Source organism: Salminus brasiliensis, chromosome 6 (assembly GCF_030463535.1).
Source record: "Salminus brasiliensis chromosome 6, fSalBra1.hap2, whole genome shotgun sequence".
In the NCBI taxonomy this organism is placed as follows: Eukaryota; Metazoa; Chordata; class Actinopteri; order Characiformes; family Bryconidae; genus Salminus; species Salminus brasiliensis.
The window spans coordinates 33,543,863-33,566,667 of record NC_132883.1 but is presented as its reverse complement, the minus strand read 5'-3'; the positions used below and the strand labels follow the sequence as shown (position 1 = coordinate 33,566,667).

At 40.5% G+C, this 22,805-nt stretch overlaps 1 protein-coding gene across 2 annotated transcripts; it reads left to right on the top strand.

Annotated features, from left to right (window-relative positions):
- The first annotated feature begins 1,071 nt into the window (after positions 1-1,071).
- Positions 1,072-21,557, top strand: LOC140557573 (DDB1- and CUL4-associated factor 1). Of its 2 annotated transcripts, none has more exons than XM_072682108.1 (25): positions 1,072-1,261; positions 2,726-2,849; positions 2,933-3,009; positions 3,170-3,243; positions 3,884-3,997; positions 4,590-4,727; positions 4,970-5,539; positions 6,824-6,925; positions 7,047-7,205; positions 7,900-8,079; positions 8,219-8,428; positions 8,916-9,085; positions 9,662-9,786; positions 15,022-16,096; positions 16,326-16,544; positions 16,744-16,942; positions 17,064-17,146; positions 17,268-17,352; positions 17,550-17,783; positions 18,282-18,375; positions 18,518-18,622; positions 18,841-18,914; positions 19,016-19,108; positions 19,273-19,567; positions 20,346-21,557. In XM_072682108.1, the coding sequence occupies exons 2-25, from the start codon at positions 2,734-2,736 to the stop codon at positions 20,399-20,401; spliced, it is 4,647 nt and encodes a 1,548-aa protein (XP_072538209.1). In that variant the 5' UTR covers positions 1,072-1,261; positions 2,726-2,733; the 3' UTR covers positions 20,402-21,557. The 2 variants fall into 2 exon arrangements, with proteins under 2 accessions (XP_072538209.1, XP_072538208.1); XM_072682107.1 differs by having other exon boundaries at positions 20,343-21,557.
- The last annotated feature ends 1,248 nt before the right edge of the window (positions 21,558-22,805 follow it).

The following is a 22,805-nucleotide window of genomic DNA, read 5'->3' as shown; positions in this document are numbered from 1 at the left end:
AATAAAAGAATACTGTATTCATTTTGAGCACGAAATGATGAATAAATCCTAAGATAAACAATATATACAATCATTAATAAATAGAATGAAATGAAATAATAAAAATTTAAAAACTAGTGATTTACTTTCCAGATTTTTATCAGAGAAACCTTGCAAAGAAATGGAGTTCTAGTAATATTTGTGATCTCACTCAATTAGTGAGCGGGCATCAGTCTAACTGATCCTAATCTCATTGGGCATTGAGGAGATGAGACGAACATCAAGTGGACTTGACTTGTCAACTAATGAGTCTTTGAATCGGACGCTCGAATCATTCACACGTGCAGTACGGATGAATCGGTTCAGTAAACAGGCTACATCTAAAATGACTCCCTACTTCCTATGTAGTATGTAGTGCAATCTCCTAACGGCTTTAGCATGCAATTACTGCATCATATGTGTAATAGAAAGACTTTTATTTTAGCTGCTCTAATTTATTTTGTATATCGTCGCTGTCACATAAAAACCTAATATCTCAAAAAGTAGCTAGAAAAATAAAACCATTGGAAACGTTCAATGTACGTCAATGTAAACATATTTGATTCCACGTCATCGTATAGTTTAAATTATATATTTCACTATGGAATTTTGACGGAACCACTGGATTCACATTGTCAAAAAGTGAACCCAACAAAAATAGAGATACAGGTTGTATGATAGTGACAATATGGTATTTTGTTCGTATATAGCTAGCTATGTATCTCCTTCTTCTGTGTGTATATATATATATATATATATATATATATATATATATATATATATATATAAGTAAGTATATAATAAGTATTTCAGTCTACGCATGTTCTGACACGTTGTGCAATGACAAATAAATATTTGCCCACCATGACGTATTTAGTGCACTATATAGGGAACAAGGAGTCATTTGAGATTTAACCAGAATCAAACTTCACATCGCTGTTTTCTGAAACGCCGCAGGAGCCGACCAATCAGCGGCCCGCATTCACAGCGCAAACGAAAACAACGCCTGCATCATTAAAACCCGACCCCGGTCGCGCAAACGTGACGCCGGGAACGTGGTCGCCATGATCAGCTTCATGCTCACGACAGTCTGGAAGTAAATTATTTCACAGATACGCGTTTTGAAACTGAGAGAGCCGACCAGAGCTTCAGTCCCGAACTGCTCTGCTCGTCTCACTCCAGCCACTTAGTTACAGCGGGAGTGGACGGAAACGAGGGAGCGGGGACTGGGTGCAATACTGAGGTAAGGACTTGCTAGCGTACGGTGCATGCTAGTTAGCATGTGGCTGCTTAGCTGTAGTGACAGATGTGGAAGAGTTGAGTTGTGTTGTTAGCTTTAAGTAGCTACCGCTAGCGACCTGTGATTTAGGCAATTGGCTAAAGTGACCGTCGTACTGAAATAGGAAGCTTTAACACTCTCTGAAGAAGTTAGCTAGCTAGCTAGGTGTTGGAGGCGTCTGTTAGCGAGCCAGTCAGCTAGCTTAGTCCCTTAAATTGTTGAGACTGTGGCTAACTCTGACTTAGCTAGAAAGCTTTAAGCACCTGTTCCTACAGAGAGACCACGAAAACTATGTAGCTATGAGATGTTACGTTAAATGTTTGGTTGCTGTTTGAAAGGGATTTGTCTTCAGGTAAATAAAAAAGCGTTATCTGAGGTTGTCAAACAGCGTTAGCTAACTGGTAGCCTGAACTAGCTAAGCTAAACACTCAAACCGACAAATGCATGCTGCATGTCAGTGTATGATTATCTGCCTGCCCGTCAGTAAAATCGCATTCTACACCGACTTTTCCCACCAAAAAGTCACAGCAATTACATGTCTGGATTTTTTGACCGGCCTCGTAATCAAGCGTCACATATACGTGAGTCTTGTGAGTCTTGGTTCCTCCCAAGGTTTCTTCCTCCAGCTCTGAGGGAGTTTTTCCCTGCCACTGTCGCCGTTGGCTTGCTCACGGGGGGTCTTTGATCCTTCATGTTATTTCTTCTTTCTTCTCTGTCTCTGTCCTTTATTAAGTACTAATTATGTAAAGCTGCTTTGTGACGACGACAACAGCTGTAAAAAATCGCTATACAAATAAATCTGACTTGACTTGACTAATAGAGGTAGTCTAAGGGGTCCTAGTTTATAGTGTGTGAGGTAAGGTTAGCCTGCAAGTAAATGAAACGGTCCGTCAGTTAGAACGTCATTGGCTTGTAAAGGTTATGTGAGGTACTGCCATTTGGTGGAGGAGCTGTGAACAATTTCATTCTGCTCCTTATTCTCAGTCTGTGTCAATGCATGAGTTCCATGAGGTATGAGAGTGAGGTGTTAAATACTACCTGCTTCTTAACCTCAGGTCTGTTTAACATAAGTTGGTAGGAGAGATTTGGCGGGGTTTGGAGTTGTTGAAGGGTTCAGCCTTCTGCTCACCTGTTGTCCCTGGAGAGGGTCTGGAACAGCTTGTGGTTGTCACACTGAACAAAGCACCCTTGAGACCTAGCCACAGTGGTCAGGAAGTACCACTTGCATGTCTCTGTGTATAATCTTTTTTTTTTTTTTTAGTTTTATTTTTAGGGTAAGTCTGTTGAGGTTTCCTGCTAGAATGATTTTATCTGTTTTAAAGTTGATGCATGTTGTGATGCTCATCACAGTAGCTCGTTTCATTGCGCTTTACTGCTGCAGCCATTGAGTCTTCCATTATAATAACGGTCTGTCTCCCTCCCATTTAGGCCGGGCTATGGCGTCTGCCGCCGAGGGCAGTGTGGACTCCAAAGCAGAGCTGACTACTTTACTGGAGCAATGGGAGCGAGAACAACAAGGCAGCACTCAGGAACTGGTCACCATACTGACCAAGTGAGAGAGCGCACTGATATAAATGTAGTGATTGCTTAGTGACCTGAATGAAGTAGCTGATTTTTCATTTCTCTGATCTCCAGAATCTCAGAGCTTGTTGAGAGAGAGACGGAGGAGTATCACAAGGCTGATCCTGACCCATTTGATGACCGTCACCCTGGTATTACATTTTTTTATTATTTTTTTCTACATGCCAATATTCTGTTCTTACCTTATGTGTTGTATAACTGTTAGCACCATTGTTTCCTTATTTATTGTTGTGTTTTGTTCTGGGTGTTCTTAGTGTTTTTAAGAAGTAATTATGGTTTGCTTCATGTCAGGACGGGCAGACCCAGAGTGCATGCTAGGACACCTGTTGAAGATCTTGTTTAAAAATGATGACTTCATGAATGCGGTAAGAGACACACTCAGTAATGTATACTTGCACTACTTATTGTACACAAGTTGTTGCTTGTATGCTGTGTTGCTATTTCTTTGTTTTAACTAACAGCTGAGTTTCTAGTTTGTTGTTTGTAGAAATGCACCAATACGATATGTGTCCCAATACGTGGGTTATGATTGAAGATATTGTAAAATGTTAGAAACACTGGAAAGACACTGCTATCTAGCAGTCGGGGTTTAAACACAACACAAATTGAACCACTGTCTCCCACCAGTTTCAAATCCATACTATATTTTTGGATGCAGTACTGCAGATGCTGTATTGTAAAACACACCATGATACTTCAATATATCTGTTTTTGTACACCACTAGTTATAAATGCAGTGAAATTAATAAAATGCTGTTATTTAGTGCAGTAGTCCTGCATGGCCTTCTGGAATGCAATGTAAATACAAAAACAAAGTATCAAAATAAAACACACATACACAACAATAAATCAAAGTCGGAACATGTCAATCATATTTAATGTTTCAGATACCACTGTGGTTCTGACACCATTGGGCAACTCTAGGTGTGCGGTACGCACTGATTTGGAAAACTAGACTGTGATTACTGATGACGTTATTAACTGTATTGGCGTTGTGTATCATAGTTGGTGAACTCGTATGCCATGACAAGCAGAGAAGTCTCTCTGAACACTGCAGCTTGTAGACTGCTGCTGAACATCATGCCAGGCCTGGAGACTGCAGTGGTCTTTCAGGAGAAGGTAAGGTTCAAGATCAAGAAATTCTTTAAACTGTCAAATAAGCAATATATTAGGCATGTTATTGCAGGCATGTTTAATTCAAACTAAATTCATTTTGACCCTGATTGTGATATCTTAAATGTGTAAAACTTGATAGTTAGTTGGTTCTGATGCAGATTAATCACCAAAATAGTTTGTCAGCTGCTTATTAAAACTAATCTGTTAACTGCTCTGACCCTAATTTTTAAGCCCAAATAACAAAACCTGCCTGAGTTTTGAGAATACAAGAGAACACCCCTAACCTAACCCCTAAGTTTGGTAAATTAAAGCCAAAGTTGGGTAGTATTAGTCAGTTAGTCAGACATTTGGACTGTGCAAAGTGGCCTGCTACCTTAACTATGTTCATCATTCTAGGTCTGTATGTTCTTCGAAAATGTTACAAGTGCTTAGTGCACATTGCTACACGCATCAGACTGGCAACTAAAACTGACTGTATGTGGCGCACATTTGCACTTTGGTCTTTACCAAATTGTTTCACAGCCTGACCTTTTGACTAATAAATGTACAGGTAAGACTTAAAATACATGTGTTTCTACCCTTTTATGTTTTGTAGGAGGGGATTGTAGAGCGCTTGTTCAAATGGGCCCGGGAGGCAGAGCAGCCTCTGAGGATCTATGCAACAGGTCTTCTTGCAGGAGCTATGGAAAACCAGGACATTGCTGCCAACTACCGCGAGGAGAACTCTGTGCTGGTGTGTTCTCCTCTTCCTTTTTTGCAGTCTCAAATACTCTTCCTCGTACTGCAGATCATTAATGCAGAGTCCAGATAAGAATTTGACTTTACTCTCTGGATGTCCATCAGCAGATTTGCTCTGTGCTTGAGTGCTGTTTTAAATGTTGGTTAAAAAGCAATAATAATGTTCTGCTGTTGTACTTGAGGGTCCTGCTTTTTTCCAAGCAGTAACCTTTTTTGACCAGTGTGTGTCTGTTGTAGGTCCCCCTTATGCTGCAGAGGCTACGAGAGCTCCAAGAAAAAGATACAGAGAACCGAAAGGACTTCAAACGGCCAAGCCCCCGCAAAAGCCTGGAGCCCCTCCTTCCTGTAGATGAAGAGGCAGTTGATGGCGAGTTCTCCCCCAACAACCCTCCCGGTCCCTCGAAAGCACATTCGGAGCAGAACAGCTTTGTGCACGATTCAGACGTTGAGATCCCCTCCCAGCCTAGTTCCACTCAGAAAAGCAGCGGGAGAACCAATTTGAGTGTAAAAGGGCTAATGAAACCTGCCTCGACCCTCCAGTCAGAAACGGATGAGCCGGATGGCCCTGGTGAGGGAGTGAGAGACTGGAGGAAAAGGTCAGAGAGAGAGAACGGAAGGAAAGCCAAACAGAAGCTTAATTTCTCGCTGCCGGAGCCTGAACGCAGTTTCAGCGAGCTGTCCAATAGCAGCTGGTCAGAGACGAGTCCGTGGGTGATCGGGAATAACTACCATCTGTACCCCCTGACGCCCGGCATAGAGCAGCGCCTTATTCTGCAGTACCTCACACCTTTGGGAGAGTATCAAGAGGTATGTTTGTTTTCACATAAAAGCAGTGCTTTCCACACTCCACTGTAAGGTTGGGTGATTTTCCCAAGTCACAAAGAGGTCTTCTTTAAATCCATAGTCTGTTTGGGGGATTTGGAGACTGGTGAGAATATGTCATTGCACAAACATATGGAAGTGCTTTTAAACGTGCATTTATGATGCAGTCTCCTTTTAGAGCGTTTAATCTGAAGATAGAAAACTAAAAATCAGGAAAATCAAAGCCTTCTTTAAGGTGCAGCAATATGGAAAGAGACATTGTTTATTGAGCAACAGCTAAACACTTGCATGTGTCTACTAGATACATAAAGCACCCACTGAGACAGGTATCTAGTTTAGTTGGTCATATGTGTTGTGTTGACACAATATCAGCGCTTATTTATTTATTTTATTTTTTTTAACGCCACAACTTTAGTAAAAAAAAAAAGAATAAACTAATGATTTATTAAAGCTTGTCAAATATAAGCAATTAGTGTGTTATTCATTTTCCGTACTTTAAGTAACACCCACTAACTGGCTGCAGAAATTTACTGCTACAGTCTGAAAACAAGTAATGGCCATAAAATAGCAGGAGCTTACACAAGAGCATGTTCATAAGAAAACTGCCAATGTTACAATTTAGAAATATATTAGTTGGGTCAAATGAACGCACAAGAAATTCACTCAGTACTGAAAAGAGATTACAGCCAAAGGTAGATCCACTAAAAGTCTATTTCCCTGACAAACCAACGCTAGTATGTTATTCACAGAGGTGAACTTGTGTTGATGCTGGTTCCTCGTCACCGTCCATTGTACGGGTCAGCAGCAGTTTTAAACAAAGTTTACTTAAAGAGGCAGCCTAACACAAACCAATGGATTTAATAAAGTTCTGGCAGCAAGTAAGTGGTCACATGACAGAAATGGTTCTGTAATGCTCATATTTGGTACTTTATGAATAATTTGTTATTTATTGAGGTAATTCTACAGACAGTTTTGTCTATATTTTCGTTACTGCCAAGTAGTTAATGCTGGATTAATATGTAAATAGAATGTGAATTTCTACTCTGGTTTATTTGTCCTGTGGGTGGGTAAGTATTAGATATGTGTTGCAGCTTTTTAAAAGCTTTATGTTCATCCTTAAAAAAACAAAAAAACAATTTCTGTTAATGTTCAAGTCCATGTGTCAGGATAAAATGCACATAATCTGATTTGTTTAGCTGTTCAGTTTTAATCAATATCCTGCTTGTTAGACAAACATGTTTGATTCTCACACTAGTCTGTTGTGTGCAGCTGTTAGCTGTGTTCATGCAGCTTGGTGCTCGGGAGCTTCTCATGCATTACATGGACCTCAAGCAGACTAATGATGTCCAGCTAACCTTCGAGGCCCTCAAGGTAACCTGTTAAACAGTGTTTTGTAATGTAGGTTCAAAGACAGAATTAGCTGAACACAATCAAAAGCAAGGCAAATTTCTGTTTGATTTATCTGCTTACAAACAACAATTTTTTTTTACAGTACCTGGCTTCTCTCCTGCTGCATAAGAAGTTTGCTGCAGAGTTTGTGGCTCATAGTGGAGTGCAGAAGCTTCTGGAAATCCCACGACCCTCCATGGCTGCAACAGGAGTCTCTCTGTGTCTCTATTACCTAGCCTACAACCAAGATGCTATGGAGAGGGTATGTAGTGTTGTCAGGTGCACACACATGCAAACTACATTTACCAAAAAAAACACTTTCGTCATGAGGGATGGGAGTGTTTCTTACTCAACAGCTTGTAAAATAGGACTTTATATAGCATGATTAAGTTACCTGAACCACCACACACCTCACTTTTAGTTACAATTGAATCAGGCTACCTTTTGTATTGCCACAGAATCTGGTGTCTTGCATTGCTTAGTTTGGCTCAGCAGCCCATTTTGATAGGAAGCTGGTAATTGGCAGACATATGACACAACCAACAGATCCACAGACAATTGAAACAGAGTGGTATACAACGTATCAGTTGTCACCAAACTTGCTCCTGAACATGTCTTTCTACTAAGGCCCTAATTTCACCTAGTTTATTACCACCCTCTGCTGGTGTGTTACATTTGGGTTAGAAGTTAAATTAGCTGGAAGGTGTCCAGGAGGAGGGCAGGTGATAACTATAACCAATGTAATGTATAATTGTCATGCAGTTTAGAAATTTAGATGAAAAAATGTGTTGTCATTTGTATCAGTCAGGAACCGATGTCTTAAAAAATCTGAAGACCAAGTGATAAATCTAGATTTATTAAAATCTTAAAATGTACATTTTAACCAAATATGCTTTGATTAATACAAATGTAGCTTCCTTAGATTTAATTACTGATGTTTTCTGTCTCTCTCGTAGGTATGTATGCTGCCCCACTCTCTGCTGGCTGAAGTGGTGAGTTACACTTTGTGGCTGTTGGAGTGTTCTCACGCCTCTGGCTGCTGCCATGCCACCATGTTCTTCTCGATTTGTTTCTCCTTCCGAGCTGTGCTTGATCTGTTTGACAAGCAAGATGGGTTGCGACGTCTTGTCAATCTGGTGCGTATGTGTATATATATACACACACACACACACACACACACACACCCTTTATCCACACTGCATCCACAGTTTCAAAGGGCACGGCTCTGATGGGCTGGACTGTGGTTTAACTTTTTATTGTGGTGATTTTGCACAGATAAGCACACTGGAGATCCTAAACCCAGAAGACCAGGGGGCACTGTTGAGTGATGATGAGATTTTCTCCAGCAGGCAGACAGCCAAGCACACCTGCATGGCTCTGCGCAGATACTTTGAGGCACACCTAGCTATCAAAGTGGAGCAAGTCAAGCAGTCTCTGCAGCGCACTGAGGGAGGAGCGCCTATACATCCCCAACCATACTATAAGGTATGTGCACGCAAAAAGTAGTTTTAGGCAAAGCCCACTGTTCTTTAGAGAGGAAGGCACTTAATCTCTCTAATAAACATGTAGCTTTAATTTTAGTGAATAGTTTATGGTACTCTTTCATGCTTAAAAGAAAAGTATCTTTCAACTTTTTGACAAGCAGTGTATGATTTACACGGGCTATACATGCTTGTTAACTTGTATTCATGTACATTGTATTCATACTGTTTGCATTTGATTTAAAAGTATAATAATTCTTAGTGTTGGAAATGTGAATTACACACTGCAACTGTAGGGGGAGACCAAGAGTAAAAAAAAAAAAAACACTAGTTCTCACAATGCTGTATTAACTTTCCATATCCAACTTCAAAGAACATACTCGTAGACTATTTGCTCTAGAAAATGCATGCACACATTGTAGTGCTGAAATGTACAGATTTCCAAAAATTCTTGAGATTTCATTTACTTCTTGTTTATACATTTGTTCCAGCCTTGCTCCTACACTCATGATCAGGTGGTTGAAATGGTGGAGTTTCTGATGGAGTATGGTCCGGTGCGCCTGTATTGGGAGCCTGCAGAAGTCTTCCATAAACTGTCCTGCGTGCAGCTCCTACTTCAGCTAATCTCCATTGCCTGCGATTGGAGAACTTATTATGGCAGGTGAGAAGAAGGTTGACAGCTGCTCATTTTGTTTTGGTATTGTTCTTGAAAACATGGAGAGCTTTTTTTTAATTGTTTAGAATGAAATATATAACTCTTGCTTTCCTCACCAAATACCTTGGCGTAAGGTTTTGTTATATGCATTGTTCACACCTCTTGGGTGATCCAACCATAAGTGACCAGCTCTACATACATAAGTTTGAACAGTGTACTTTGACTTGAATACCAATTCCCCTGTCTGTTCAGTAAGTTAGTTGTGTTTTGTTGGTAAATGTACAACAAAACTTCCCATCATTTGGGGTGTCCTGTTTTGCCATTCTTTTTCTCAAAACTGTTTAGGACTTAATGGTATGAGGCTAACTTTTATTTATATTTTTGGCAACATGACTTCCCCATATCAACATACCAAAAAGGCTGTGGCTTTTTGACTGTCCCATGTGATCAAATCACCCAAAATGCATTTTAATAACCTGTGTGACCGGTGAAAATGAACACGGTTTGCCTGTTTTTAAAATTAACTGAAAAACTGTAAATTTTTTAAATCTTAGAGGCTTTTATTTATTTTTTTAATCCTAGGAGTGACACAGTGCGGTATGCGCTGGATATTCTCAGCATCCTGACTGTTATCCCAAAAACACAGCTCCTTTTGGCCGAGAATGTGGCTGTGCTGGACGAGGGCGGGTCAACCATTTCAACAGTAGGTGAGAGATTTGGTGTGTTTGGAATGGATTGATGTGACCTGAATTCCTGTTACCTGAATTGTCAATCTGAACTATATAGTGAACTGCCTGGGAAATTGCCCTGAAACAAAAAAGAAAAGAAAAATGTTGTAGTGCACGGTTTTAGTTAAAGGTAGTGATATTGTTAGAAATCCGGCGTCCAGGAGACAGATTCAGGAGTCAGGAGACTGGATCTTCAGTGTTGATGAGTTTATTGATACACACAGAGATGTACAACTCGATCGGTCACGGTCAACCCAGTCTGATTAGGGGTATTTTGAGAGGGCCTTATATACATTGGAAATTGTGGGAGGAGAAAGGTTGATGAAGAGGAGTTTAAGGAGGGGTAGGAGGGGGATGAAGGATAGGTCACTTGGAGTATCAACAATAGGGGGTGATAGTTATCACTTTAAAGAGGGGTAGGAGGTGGGTGAAGTTGAGGGGGGGTTGATGGTATACAAAGAGAAAGAGTGACCACTTTAGGCCGGCAGACGAAGGGTAACAAAAGGTGAGACAAAGGATTAAGATAACCATTTGATAACAAGTTGAAACCACATGAAAGTAATGTTAGAAAAGACCATATTTTCTCTCAATTCCCCCTTTGATTCTCCCTCATGGAGAATCACAAAACAATATTAAGACTACTAAGTACAATACAAATGTACAATAAGAAGTCAAAAACAAAAACAAACAAAATAAACAATGTAAAAGGCAATAACTATACAAAAACAGGGCAGCGCCTATTTCTATATTATTATGCTAAAGAATGTTGAACATTGAAGTTGTCCACGGCTGCAACTTCCTGAAAAACACCATAGAGAGTTTTCTTCTGTGTCTGTGAGCAGTCACAGTGTGTGTCCAAGTTATGTTTGTGAACATCAGCCAATGGTAGATCATCCAAGTAGTCCAGTGGTCAGTTGGTTCTTTGAGTCTGAAGCTTGGGTGCAATGTGTCAAAAACTATTCTTGCCATTCTCAATGAACAGGAGCACTGTCTGGCTCCAACTGATCTGTAACACAGAAGTAACATTGCGCAGTAAACTGTTCATTGTTGTTGGGAATTTTTCAGCATTAGTATACCTGCTCATCCCCGCTATCTGTCCCTCAGAGGAGGCTGCTATGGTAATGCATAGTGTGTTGAAAGTCTTCACCAAAGGGTTGGCCCCTATGGCATAAAAACCATAGTTCTTCCCTGAGGCTCTGTGCATTACCCACCTCTTCTCTTTACTGACCCTATTATTTTGTTCTGATGAGCAGATACAACCTTGCAGTAAGAAACATGAATAACTGTTTCCTTTACATTTCACTGCTGAATCAGTGATTAGCATAACCTGAAATGGGCCACCCCATCTAAGTTCTAAGGACTGTTCGTCACTGTTTTCTCACCAAGATCCATTGACCTTTCAGCAAGTAGCAGTTTTGGCCAACTAATCTTGTTAGTTGTGAAAACATTTCTGCAACACTAGTGTAACCAGGTAGTGTGATGCTAGTGTCACATCATCTGGAGAAATTTTCACACCATTATTTAGCCATATCTATTATTCCACAGATCAGTAGTTCACTCTAGTGTTCACTCTAAATCTACAATAGGGCCATGTTGCCCAGGGTTATCTTTAAGCAGATCGTATAGTGGTTTTTAAAAATGTAGCATTACTTACAAGGCCTAAGAAAGCTTGGCAATTAGTGCACTGTGTTTGGCAGTGACATCGCGATAACTGCAGCTTCTCTACAAGGCACAATTCCTCTAGAACCCTGGGTAACAAATTGTCCAGAATATGTACACTAGCACAACACAACTGAACTGCATCAGGACTGACCTTATGTCCCTAGCTTACATAAAAAAACAGTAAAAAAAAAAAGAATTAACAAGTGCATTTATGCATTTGATATGCATTTTCTCATTCACACTACTTGGGTGTCATTAACATGATACAGTAAGTATGGTGAGTTCAATTCTGTGGACTGTTTAGTTTAAACCACAGCAGGAGGAACTGTTGATGTCCCTATGACTCTCTGTATTCCATTGAATATCAGAAACAACTGCTCTGTGACTCCCTGCAAGGTCCTTAACGTCAAAGACAATTGCTCTTGTGAAATCCCTGCTGGGCTTCCCTGTGAAAACCCCCCAGAAGAATTTCCCACTAGGTTGTCTCTCAACCTTGCACCCTTATTGTGGCTATCTGCCCGCTTTTTGCGACATACTCTAGAAAAGTGACCAATTTGATGACAGTAATGACATTGTTTCTTCTGATTAGAGAACCTCTTGCTTGCATCTGAGTTAGAGCTAGTCTCTGTGAGGACATGGATTGATGCTGGAACATGGCATGGTTCTAGATCAATGTCCAATCGGTCAAGTTCATTCTTAAGGTCACTCCACTTAGTTTGCCGCCAATTTGGAACAGCAGTCACCAGAGCTTGTTTTAGATCTGTCCGTAGTGACTCAACCAGCTGTCCAAAATGGGGACCATCAGTTGTACTGTCAATGTTATCACCATTGTATTGATGAATGCCTGAGTGACGCAAAAAGACTCTTTCAAATCTCTCACAGAAGTCTGCTGCAGACTCTCCCTTTCTTTGTCTACATTTGGTTATCTGTGTCCAGTCAGTTGCTTTATGGCATTGACAGCTAATCCAATCATTGAAAGCTTTCCATCCCCCTTCAAGGTTCTGGCCATTGTTACCCATAGCATTTAACACCTTTTTAGCAAGCTGTCTACTGTCTGCAACGTTAAGTACCTGGCTTGCTATAGCTACAGCATCATTGGGGTGCAAAGAGTAGAGATTCCTTTTCTTATGCATGAGGTCAATGAAATCAAGCCCCATTTTCCTTGGATGCTTAAACTCCTTGGACAACTTGTCCAAAGTATCTGCATCTAAAGGAACATGACCAATTTCTACACTGGTTTCAGTACCTCGGCATTTTGCGTGATTAAGTACTTCAGAAGATACAATGGTTACAGGTCTCATCTGAACTCGCCTTGCACTAGGATGTTCAGAACCCTCGTCAGAAGATGAAGATTCTGATCCATCAGAATGAACAGTCTCATTGCCTTTGTCGTTTACAGATAATTCAGGATACAGCCTTACTGTTACTTGAGAATCTCCATCCTCTGTGTAACATGGCTGACCTGCTGGAGGGGCAACAGAAGGACACTGGGACCTTGATTTAGTTTTACAACTAGCATGCTGCTGTTCAACTTCTGTCAGGTTTTGCTGAAGTGTCTTACATGTTCTATTGGCATTTATGGTAGCTGTTTTATGCCGTCTGCATTCACTAATTAGTTCTAAGATCTTTCCCTGAGCTTCCTTTAACTCATCTTCCATAGACTTTAACTTGCATTTCCAATATTGCTTAATTACAAAAAGACACTTCTTCACTGAGTCATGCTTAAGGCCATAACCTAAAGCTACCTTACACTCAGCAAAAGTCCATTCTCTATCAGCAGAGAAACCTTTGGATGAAAAGTACTGAGTTATCTTTTGCTCATTAATATGTTTCTTCACTATGCCATTGATTACCTTTTCAAAATCAGAATCAGTCCACTGAGGCATTTCAGTCCCTCCCTTAACTAAGGTGCTGCTTTTATAGTTAAGAGGCTTCCATGAGTCTTTACCAAGATTCTGAGTATGTTGGCCTTTTCTGGACATGGTGAGGAAACAGGAGAACAAAACCAAGTTTTCTTCTTATTAACTACAGAAGAACAAAAACACAACTCATCAGTAACAAACAGACCTCTCTCCGTTCAGAGAGGATTCCGGTTACAAACGTTACGTTTAACGGTAACAAAACAAACTTCTCTCCTTTAGAGAGGATAACAGCCACAAAACACTAGGTTTTTGTCAGTGACAAACAACAAAACTTTCCTCAAAAACAGAGAGGATAACAGCCACAAAACACTAGGTTTTTATCAGTGACAAACAACCAAACTTCCCTCAAAAACAGAGAGGATAACAGCCACAAAACACTAGGTTTTTGTCAGTGACAAACAACAAAACTTTCCTCAAAAACAGAGAGGATAACAGCCACAAAACACTAGGTTTTTATCAGTGACAAACAACCAAACTTCCCTCAAAAACAGAGAGGATAACAGCCACAAAACACTAGGTTTCTATCAGTGACAAACAACCAAACTTCCCTCAAAAACAGAGAGGATAACAGCCACAAAACACTAGGTTTCTATCAGTGACAAACAGATAACTTCTCTTCTTTCAGAGAGGCTAACAATTACTGACTCCTCTGTCTTAGGAAACCAGAATTTCTCTTCGATTCGAAATGGCGTTTACTCACCAAGAAGGTTTCAGTAGGCCATCCGGGTCACGGCACCAAACTGTTAGAAATCCGGCGTCCAGGAGACAGATTCAGGAGTCAGGAGACTGGATCTTCAGTGTTGATGAGTTTATTGATACACACAGAGATGTACAACTCGATCGGTCACGGTCAACCCAGTCTGATTAGGGGTATTTTGAGAGGGCCTTATATACATTGGAAATTGTGGGAGGAGAAAGGTTGATGAAGAGGAGTTTAAGGAGGGGTAGGAGGGGGATGAAGGATAGGTCACTTGGAGTATCAACAATAGGGGGTGATAGTTATCACTTTAAAGAGGGGTAGGAGGTGGGTGAAGTTGAGGGGGGGTTGATGGTATACAAAGAGAAAGAGTGACCACTTTAGGCCGGCAGACGAAGGGTAACAAAAGGTGAGACAAAGGATTAAGATAACCATTTGATAACAAGTTGAAACCACATGAAAGTAATGTTAGAAAAGACCATATTTTCTCTCAATATTAAACAGTCCTGTTGATTAATAATGCATATGTAGTTCCATCATGTTACAGGTAGAAAGTGAAGTATCAGTATTTTATATACAGTTCTAATTTCCTCTTTTAAAAAAAAAAAAAAAAAAAAATCTAAACGAAATACCTTTCCTTTTAAGTGAATGCTACACTATTGGTCCCATTTGCTTCAGATAAATTTGCTGAAGCTGGTATAACCATTAGACACACACTTTGTCAAATATTTTCTCAGTGTTGATTCACGTTTTTGGGAATGTAAGTCAGGGGCTCATGGTGTTATTTTGCGTTTGCCAGTATCGATTCTGTTTAATAATACACACTCCCTAGGAACATGATGGATGTTCAAATCAGACTTGTTTTAATTTTAAAGAGATGGCATGTGTTGTGGTTATGCACAGTAAATGATTGCTTACTATGTTTATGTGCAGGCATGAGCATTGTGCTGGTTGTAGCTGAGGGTGAGGTATTCGTCAATGATGCAGAAATCCAGAAGTCAGCCCTGCAGGTGGTGATCAACTGTGTGTGTGCTCCAGACAAGCGTGTATCCAGCATTGGCAAGTTTATCTCCGGAACTCCACGTCGACGCTTGCCCCAGACGCACCGTGCCAGTGAGTGTGTCTTGGCCAAAATGTGGAATGTGGTCCAGTCTAACAATGGCATCAAGGTCTTACTCTCTCTGCTGACTGTCAAAATGCCCATCACCGATGCAGACCAGATTCGTGCCCTTGCGTGTAAAGCTTTAGTCGGTTTAGCACGAAGCGCCACTGTACGGCAGATCATCAGCAAACTGCCCCTGTTTAGCAGTGGGCAGATTCAGCAGCTGATGAAGGAGCCTGTACTTCAGGACAAACGCAGTGAGCATGTGCGATTTTGCAAATACGCGGCTGAGCTCATAGAGCAAGTGTCTGGGAAGCCGCTGCTAATCGGAACCGATGTTTCCCTTGCACGGCTGCAGCGGGCTAACGTTGTGGCACAGTCACGCATTACGTTCCCTGAGAAGGAGTTGTTGCTGCTTATTCGGAATCATCTTTTGTCAAAAGGCCTTACTGATACTGCTTCTGTGCTCACAAAAGAGGCTGACCTGCCTATGGGCATCCACACGCATTCCCACACTCACACAAGCGTAGCATCATTTACACCTGTTACCGTAGCGACGCCACCTTCACCAGCAGCCATCCCACGGACTCCACGGCTTGCGAATGGGGTGGCAGCACGGCTTGGAGGTCACACCCCTCATGCGGTCACTGCGCCTCTTCACCCTCAGCCCCGTCCCTCTACCTCACAGCCCCCACCCCCAGCTCCTACGGCATCATCTCACCATAGCAACAGTTCACCTCTCATCGGCCGGATTGTGTTCTCAAGGGAGCGGCCGTCCCCCTGTGCAGCAGGAGGGAAGAAGCCACGGGTCTTGAGGCAGAAATCAGACCATGGAGCATTTAGCCAAAGTCCTGCCATGAAGAAACAGATGGACCGTCATCTTCCATCCCCTCCGGCTCTTGATAGGTTTGATACTACTCAGTCACTTATTTCCTGCTGATGAACATTTAGATTTAGGTTTTAACAATTCATTTTGCAATCATGAGCATTGTTGCTTTTGGGATTGGTTAAAAAACTTATTTTAAAGATATGATTAACTCATTTATTACGTTATTTTGACTACTATAATTATAAAATGAGGACATGCCAAATTGAAGTGTGTGCGTTTTAACTATAAACTATGTTCTCTTTGTAGTATTATAACAGAGTATCTGCGGGAACAGCATGCACGCTGCAAGAACCCTGTCACCACGTGCCCCCCCTTCAGTCTCTTCACTCCCCACCAGTGTCCTGAACCAAAGCAGAGGCGCCAGGCCCCCACAAACTTCACTGCCCGTCACACGCGCAGGGTAGCTTACCCCAAATACGGAGGAGTTGATGGAGGCTGCTTTGACAGACATCTCATCTTCAGCAGGTAAAGTAATGGCTAGACCTCACCTTGCTTTACTTTTCAAGGCATTTCTTTCAGTGAATGAAAATATTTAATTTTTACTACTTTTTTATCTCCTGTGTGGTTGTGTTTTTGTTTTTACATCTGTAGTTAAACAGAAGCTTTTGGAAAAGTATGATTAAACATAATTTATTGAATTTGTGTTGGTCTGGGCGGTGTCCAGGTTCAGACCAATTTCTGTGTTTAGGGAAGCAGAGGAAGATGAGAGTGGCTTCATGTGCTGTGCGTTCTCAGCACGGGAGCGCTTCCTCATGCTGGGCACATGCACAGGCCAGCTCAAACTCTATAACGTCTTCAGTGGACAAGAGGAGGCCAGCTACAGCTGCCACAGCTCTGCAATCACACATCTTGAACCTTCCAGGGTATGTGACCATGTGCATGTGAGCAAGTTGGACTTGAACACAAATAGAAACAAACAATGAGTATTCAGTTTGTCTAAAAACTCGTCTGCACAAACAGAGATTAAAAATGTGTCTCTTGCAGGACGGTTCTTTACTGCTGACATCAGCTTCATGGAGTTATCCTTTGTCAGCCCTATGGGGCATGAAATCTGTCTTCATAATGAAGTGAGTCAAACGCACACATTTCTCGCTTTAAAATGCTAGGTGTGCAGGATCATATCAGACAGGTTTGTTACCAGTTGGATTAGGTACTTGTGCCAATAAATTTGTTTGTTTTTAATTACAGGCATTCCTTTTTAGATGACCATTATGTAGAGTTCAGTAAACTTTCCCAGGACAGAGTAATAGGAACAAAAGAGCATATCGCCCATGTAAGTCACTTAAATTCATTTGTTTTGGAACTTTCTGTTTTGTATATACTGTCTGAAATTTAAAGCCTTCCCCAATATGTTATTTGTTTCTGCTGGTGGTGCTATTCTTATGTTCAGAGGCTGCTGTCTACATGCAGTGTGTGTATTTGTCTATCCTGCTGTCTGAATTACCAAAATGTTCTTCCTCGACGATTTAGATTTATGATATTCAAACTGGGCAGAAGACTCTGACATTGAACAACCCTGACCTGGCAAACAACTACAAGCGCAACTGTGCCACCTTCAATCCCACTGATGATCTTGTCCTGAATGATGGGGTCATGTGGGATGTGCGCTCGGCACAGGCTATACACAAGTTTGACAAGTTCAACATGAACATCAGTGGGGTTTTTCACCCTAATGGCTTGGAGGTTATCGTCAATACGGAAATTGTATCCTTGTATTTTACTCCTTACTCCCCACCTAAAGATGTATTTAACTTCTTGCACAATAGATATGACAATTTACAAAAGTCTGTAGCTGTACCCAAGAGAACACATTTATATACTGTCTATTGAACAATAGCTTATATAGATTACCTTCATTTATTTGCAGGTTTTTCCGCAGTGATCAGTGTGGAAGATCAAAATAGCTGTTTTTATGCTAATGTTGAACAATTTAAACCCTTAGCCAGAGAACACAAAAAGAAATGTATTGACCGATAACTACTTCAAAAGAGATTATTGATTTAGTTGATGGATTTTATGTAGTGTTTACTCACAATACTTAATGAGTTTAGAATTGTGAAAATTTCATTTGTAAAAGTTGTGCTTTGCTAAAATGATTGTCTTGCTTCTGTTATAGTGGAAAAGAATATACAATTTTTATTATTATTATTATTTATTTTTATTTTTTTTTTGTTAAGTTTGGTTCTTTAACGGCTCTGTCAGTGGGACTTAAGGACTTTCCATCTGCTGCACACGGTACCAGCACTGGATCAATGCAGAATTGTGTTCAACAACAATGGAACAGTAATTTATGGAGGTAATGCACCCACAAATGCATGTTTTTTTTTGGGGGGGGGGTTTGTTTGTTTGTTTTTTAAAAAGCTTTATTGTGAACATGGATACTTGAATGCCTTTTTATGTCGTGGTTATCCTTGTAACTGAGTCTCGATGTCTCATAGCAATGCTGCAGGCTGATGATGAGGACGACATGATGGAGCAGCAGATGAAAAGTCCCTTTGGTTCTTCATTCAGGACCTTTGATGCAACGGACTACAAACCTATTGGTACAACTTTTCATATGTTTCTCTTTTTTTTTTTTTTTTTTTTTTGTCAATCATTTGTTCCTCTTAACAGTATTACTTTTACTTTATTACTTTTATATTTTGCATTGGCAAACACAACACTGTAATGAAGGACAAAAGGAGAAGTTAACTGCTCAAAATGTCAGTTCTGAGCTTTGTCCAATTTTATAATAAATTACTAAAGAATTTCCTTTTTTCAGCCACCATTGATGTGAAGAGAAATATTTTTGACCTTTGCACAGACACCAAAGACTGCTATCTGGCAGTCATCGAAGTAAGTAGTCCTCCATATACTTAGATTTGGTAGAGTTTCGAAAAAGTATTCAATAGCTGTTGTTTGTTACTGTATAAAAGCAGATTCTTTTCCCTATTTAGAATCAGGATTCCATAAATATGGACACAGTGTGTCGACTTTATGAAGTTGGCCGACAGAGACTTGCTGAGGAGGAAGAGGATGAGGAAGATCAGGTGAGCATATCTCAGCATGTCACTTTTACAGGTGGCAAGCTGATTAGCATTGTCAAATCCTTATATTTTATAATTACTTTTGTTATTTTATAATTGTCAATCTGTCAGTGTGTAAGACTGTCATAACTACTGATGCTTCATCTGGTTTGTCTTCAACCTTCCAGGAGGATGAAGATCAAGAAGAAGAGGATGATGATGATGACTCTGATGATGACATGGACGATATTGACACAGACCCCCTGCTGGCAGAGCTGGAAAATGAGAATAATGGAGAGGAGGATGAAGAGGATGGAGATCAGGACTTTTCTCCTTCTGATGATGAAGAAGTAGCTCGTCTGCTGGAAGAAGAGGGAGATGATGACGATGATGACGACGACGATGATGATGACGAAGATGACAATGACGATGAGGATGATGACTCTGATGATGATGGAGATGTGGATCTAGTGCTGGATAACAGTGAGTTACTAGTGCTCTTACTAGAGATGTTAATTGGGCCGTGTGTGTGTGTGTGTGTGTGTGTGTGTGTGTGTGTGTGTGTGTGTGTCTGGTAGTAGGCTTACTAAATTAAAAAGCAACAGCTGGTGTTCAGCAGTTGCACATTTACCATATGCGATTCCGGAGGCTAGCAGCAGAACAATTAAAGGCACATCAGTATCAGCTTTTTTTTTCAGATACTGGTCTGACTGTCAGTGGACTGTATAATAGCTTGACCTCATCTCAACAAATGCTTCTCATGCTAATGCATGCTTACATTGACTAGTTCCACTTCATGTCCTGGCTTGAGCTATAGAGTTTTTGTTAACCAATCAGTTACCAATCAGTCTCTTAATGCTGACTATCAGCTGATTCTGATTCCTATCCAATCCTTGTATTTCTATAAATAATTCAACCCTACAACTGGGTGATTTTGGTAGCGTGGACAACAAACATCAGAAAACGTAATATGGAAAAGTGGTTTAAATCATCCACTCCCAACGTATTAGCTAACAAACTCTCTTACCTGCTGTTAAGATTTCATCTTCCACAAATCCTCCCTTCTACCTTAAATAATGCAGCAAGATTTATACTGCTGTGGAAATGTACACAATGTAACTGCAGCACTATTGGAGGGGGATTAGATCCTGAAGAATTCTGTTATTGGTTAACCAGTGACTAACATTTGGTCAAAAGAAATATTCCAGATGTTGCATCCTTAACTCTCACCCTTTCTTTCTCTGTTCTGTTCTTTCAGCAGATAGTTCTGACAACTCTGATCTGGAAGATGACATCATCCTCTCTCTAAATGAGTGAACCAGTGAGCAAACCAGAGAAAACAGGAAGCACAATCTTACTTGTATCTCAGAGGTGAACACCACTGAGTGAGGAACGAAGACAAAATGTCTAATTATATGTTTTGCGAAGCTAGCAAAGTTGTTTGGGATGGAAAGTGTGTGGTGGCATCGGGTGCTCTGAACTCAAGGGCTCCAAGGATGAGGAGGACCTCCCTGCATACCCTATTGGAGGGCTTTTTGAAAATGCTAATAAAACAAAAGTATTGGAAGATAATGAGAGATATAGTTTCATACAGGGATGGTTTGATGAAGCAAGTGTGGAAAATCTCAGAAAAAAAAAAATTGTTTTCGTGGAAACGCTCTTTCTAAAGCTTCCCCTTTTGAATGTACCCCTTTTTTATGAGAAGATAAATGCAGACAGATGTTTTAAAAGGTGTGTGTGTGTGAGTTAAAACATTTATCATATTATCTTTTTTGATGAGTGTGCCCACAAAAAAAGGAGAAAAAAGCGAGAGCTGGTGGTGTTGGATAGAGGTGTCTATGATGTCCAGTCACTTTTGTGGTTCTGTTGAACCCTGACTGGATACTATGTTCATGCATGTGTGCGTTCTAGTCTGTTTCAAAGAGACCTTAAACTGCCAGCTCTTTTTTTTTTTTTTTTTTGGCGTGCCTGCTTGCCTCCCCCCCCCCAAACATCGAATTTTTGTCAAATGTTTGGCTATCAAAATAATATTGGGCTTTAGTGTGTTTCAGGACCGCCCACCCATGTCCGCATTGGATTTCGTTTTTTCTTTAAGTTTGCTCAGATTAGAAACAGTTAGCGCTTATATTTAGTTATGAAAGGGCACCTTATGAGTTGTGCCTCCACTTCTGTGTACTTTACTGTTATGGGCATCATTAAGCAAAGTCAATCTTAACTGCTTAAAAGTGGTTATTTTTCAGGGTGCCTGCTGCACCCATGGTCCTATACCAGCATTCATTGGCTTCATTGCCTTTGTTGCGCTTTTTGTTTCCCACCCCCACCCCCCCCCCCCCCCCCACATTATGATTTTAGATGATTGCTCATATCCCCTCCAAATGTAAAGATCCGTTGGACTTTGTACAGTATGTATGGATCAAAGTATTTTTACTATAAACACCATTAAAATGACCCAATTTGTGTTACTTGTTCATCATGAAGCCTAGAGCTTTAATTCTGTGCCTGTGTGTCTGTGATGTTTTATGGAACTTGAGTATGAATAGAAATGTCCTACACCTACTAGCAGGAATGACTAGCAGGAAGTCAGAATGAATCGTATTTTTTAATACTGGTTACTTTTCAACATACTTTGTTGCTGCAAAAAGGAACTTCACTGTTTCCAAATTAAATGCCCTTTTCAGTAGTTGAGATGTGAACAGGCATTCCTATTGGTTCGATGCATAATGGTGCATTATAGAGACACATGTTTACTGTAGTGGTGATTGGAACCAGGGATTGCGATATCTTCAACACAGGTGTATTGTATGCCACCAACCAGTTTATTTGGCATCAAAGATAAACACTGAACCTACATATGTCTGAGTTTTTCATATATAATGTTAATTTGTAGACAAGATCAGTGGGCACTCTTTTAATGTCTTTTTTTTATGTATTTTAGCAAAAAACCAAAGACTTTTTTGAAACAATGGCACATTTTACACCTTGTAAATTGGGTGTAAATATGAACAGGCTTAAGGTCTCAGGCATCTGGCCTTTTAAATACTTAATGCATCAGGTATCTGGTTCCTATCACTACGATTGTTTCTTCAGCATTGTATAGTTTATATACACCTTTTGGTTACATAGTATTTTACAAACATTTTCAAATTCAGTTGAACTGAATCATTTTATAAATGGCGAGTTGCACTTGCTCAATGTAGTCATTTGAGGTTGCCAAGAGCTGCAACGCTGCAGAGTTCTGTGGTGTTCCAGTTCTGAAATGGTTCTTCCTACATTAATACCTGCCAAGAGGTTCAGTACTTAATAAAGGAATGAAACAACTACTCCTACATGTTCACCCTGTTTGCCTGTAGTTCTAATCCAATTTCAATAATAACAGCACTGACTAGCATGTAGGTCTGAATGGATACAAAATCCAAAAGAAGTTTATTTTTCTCTGTATTTATTTATTTTATAAAATCAAATCATCCGTTTTGGTGCTGAGCCACGTGACCACTAATGAGGTCGAATCAAAGAAAATAGATAGAAATAGAAGCTCCATTCAACTATTCAGACTCCGCCTAAATAACTAACTAGCGCTATTCGCTAATGTGGGCAGATGCATCTGTGCCGCAGCCACAGGACCTGCAGTTCCTCCAACAGACACTAGGTGGAAACACATTTGCACGTTTGCTGCCTCGCTGCCCACGCTGTCTCACAAGTCAGTGCCGTAAGGAAGTGTGGC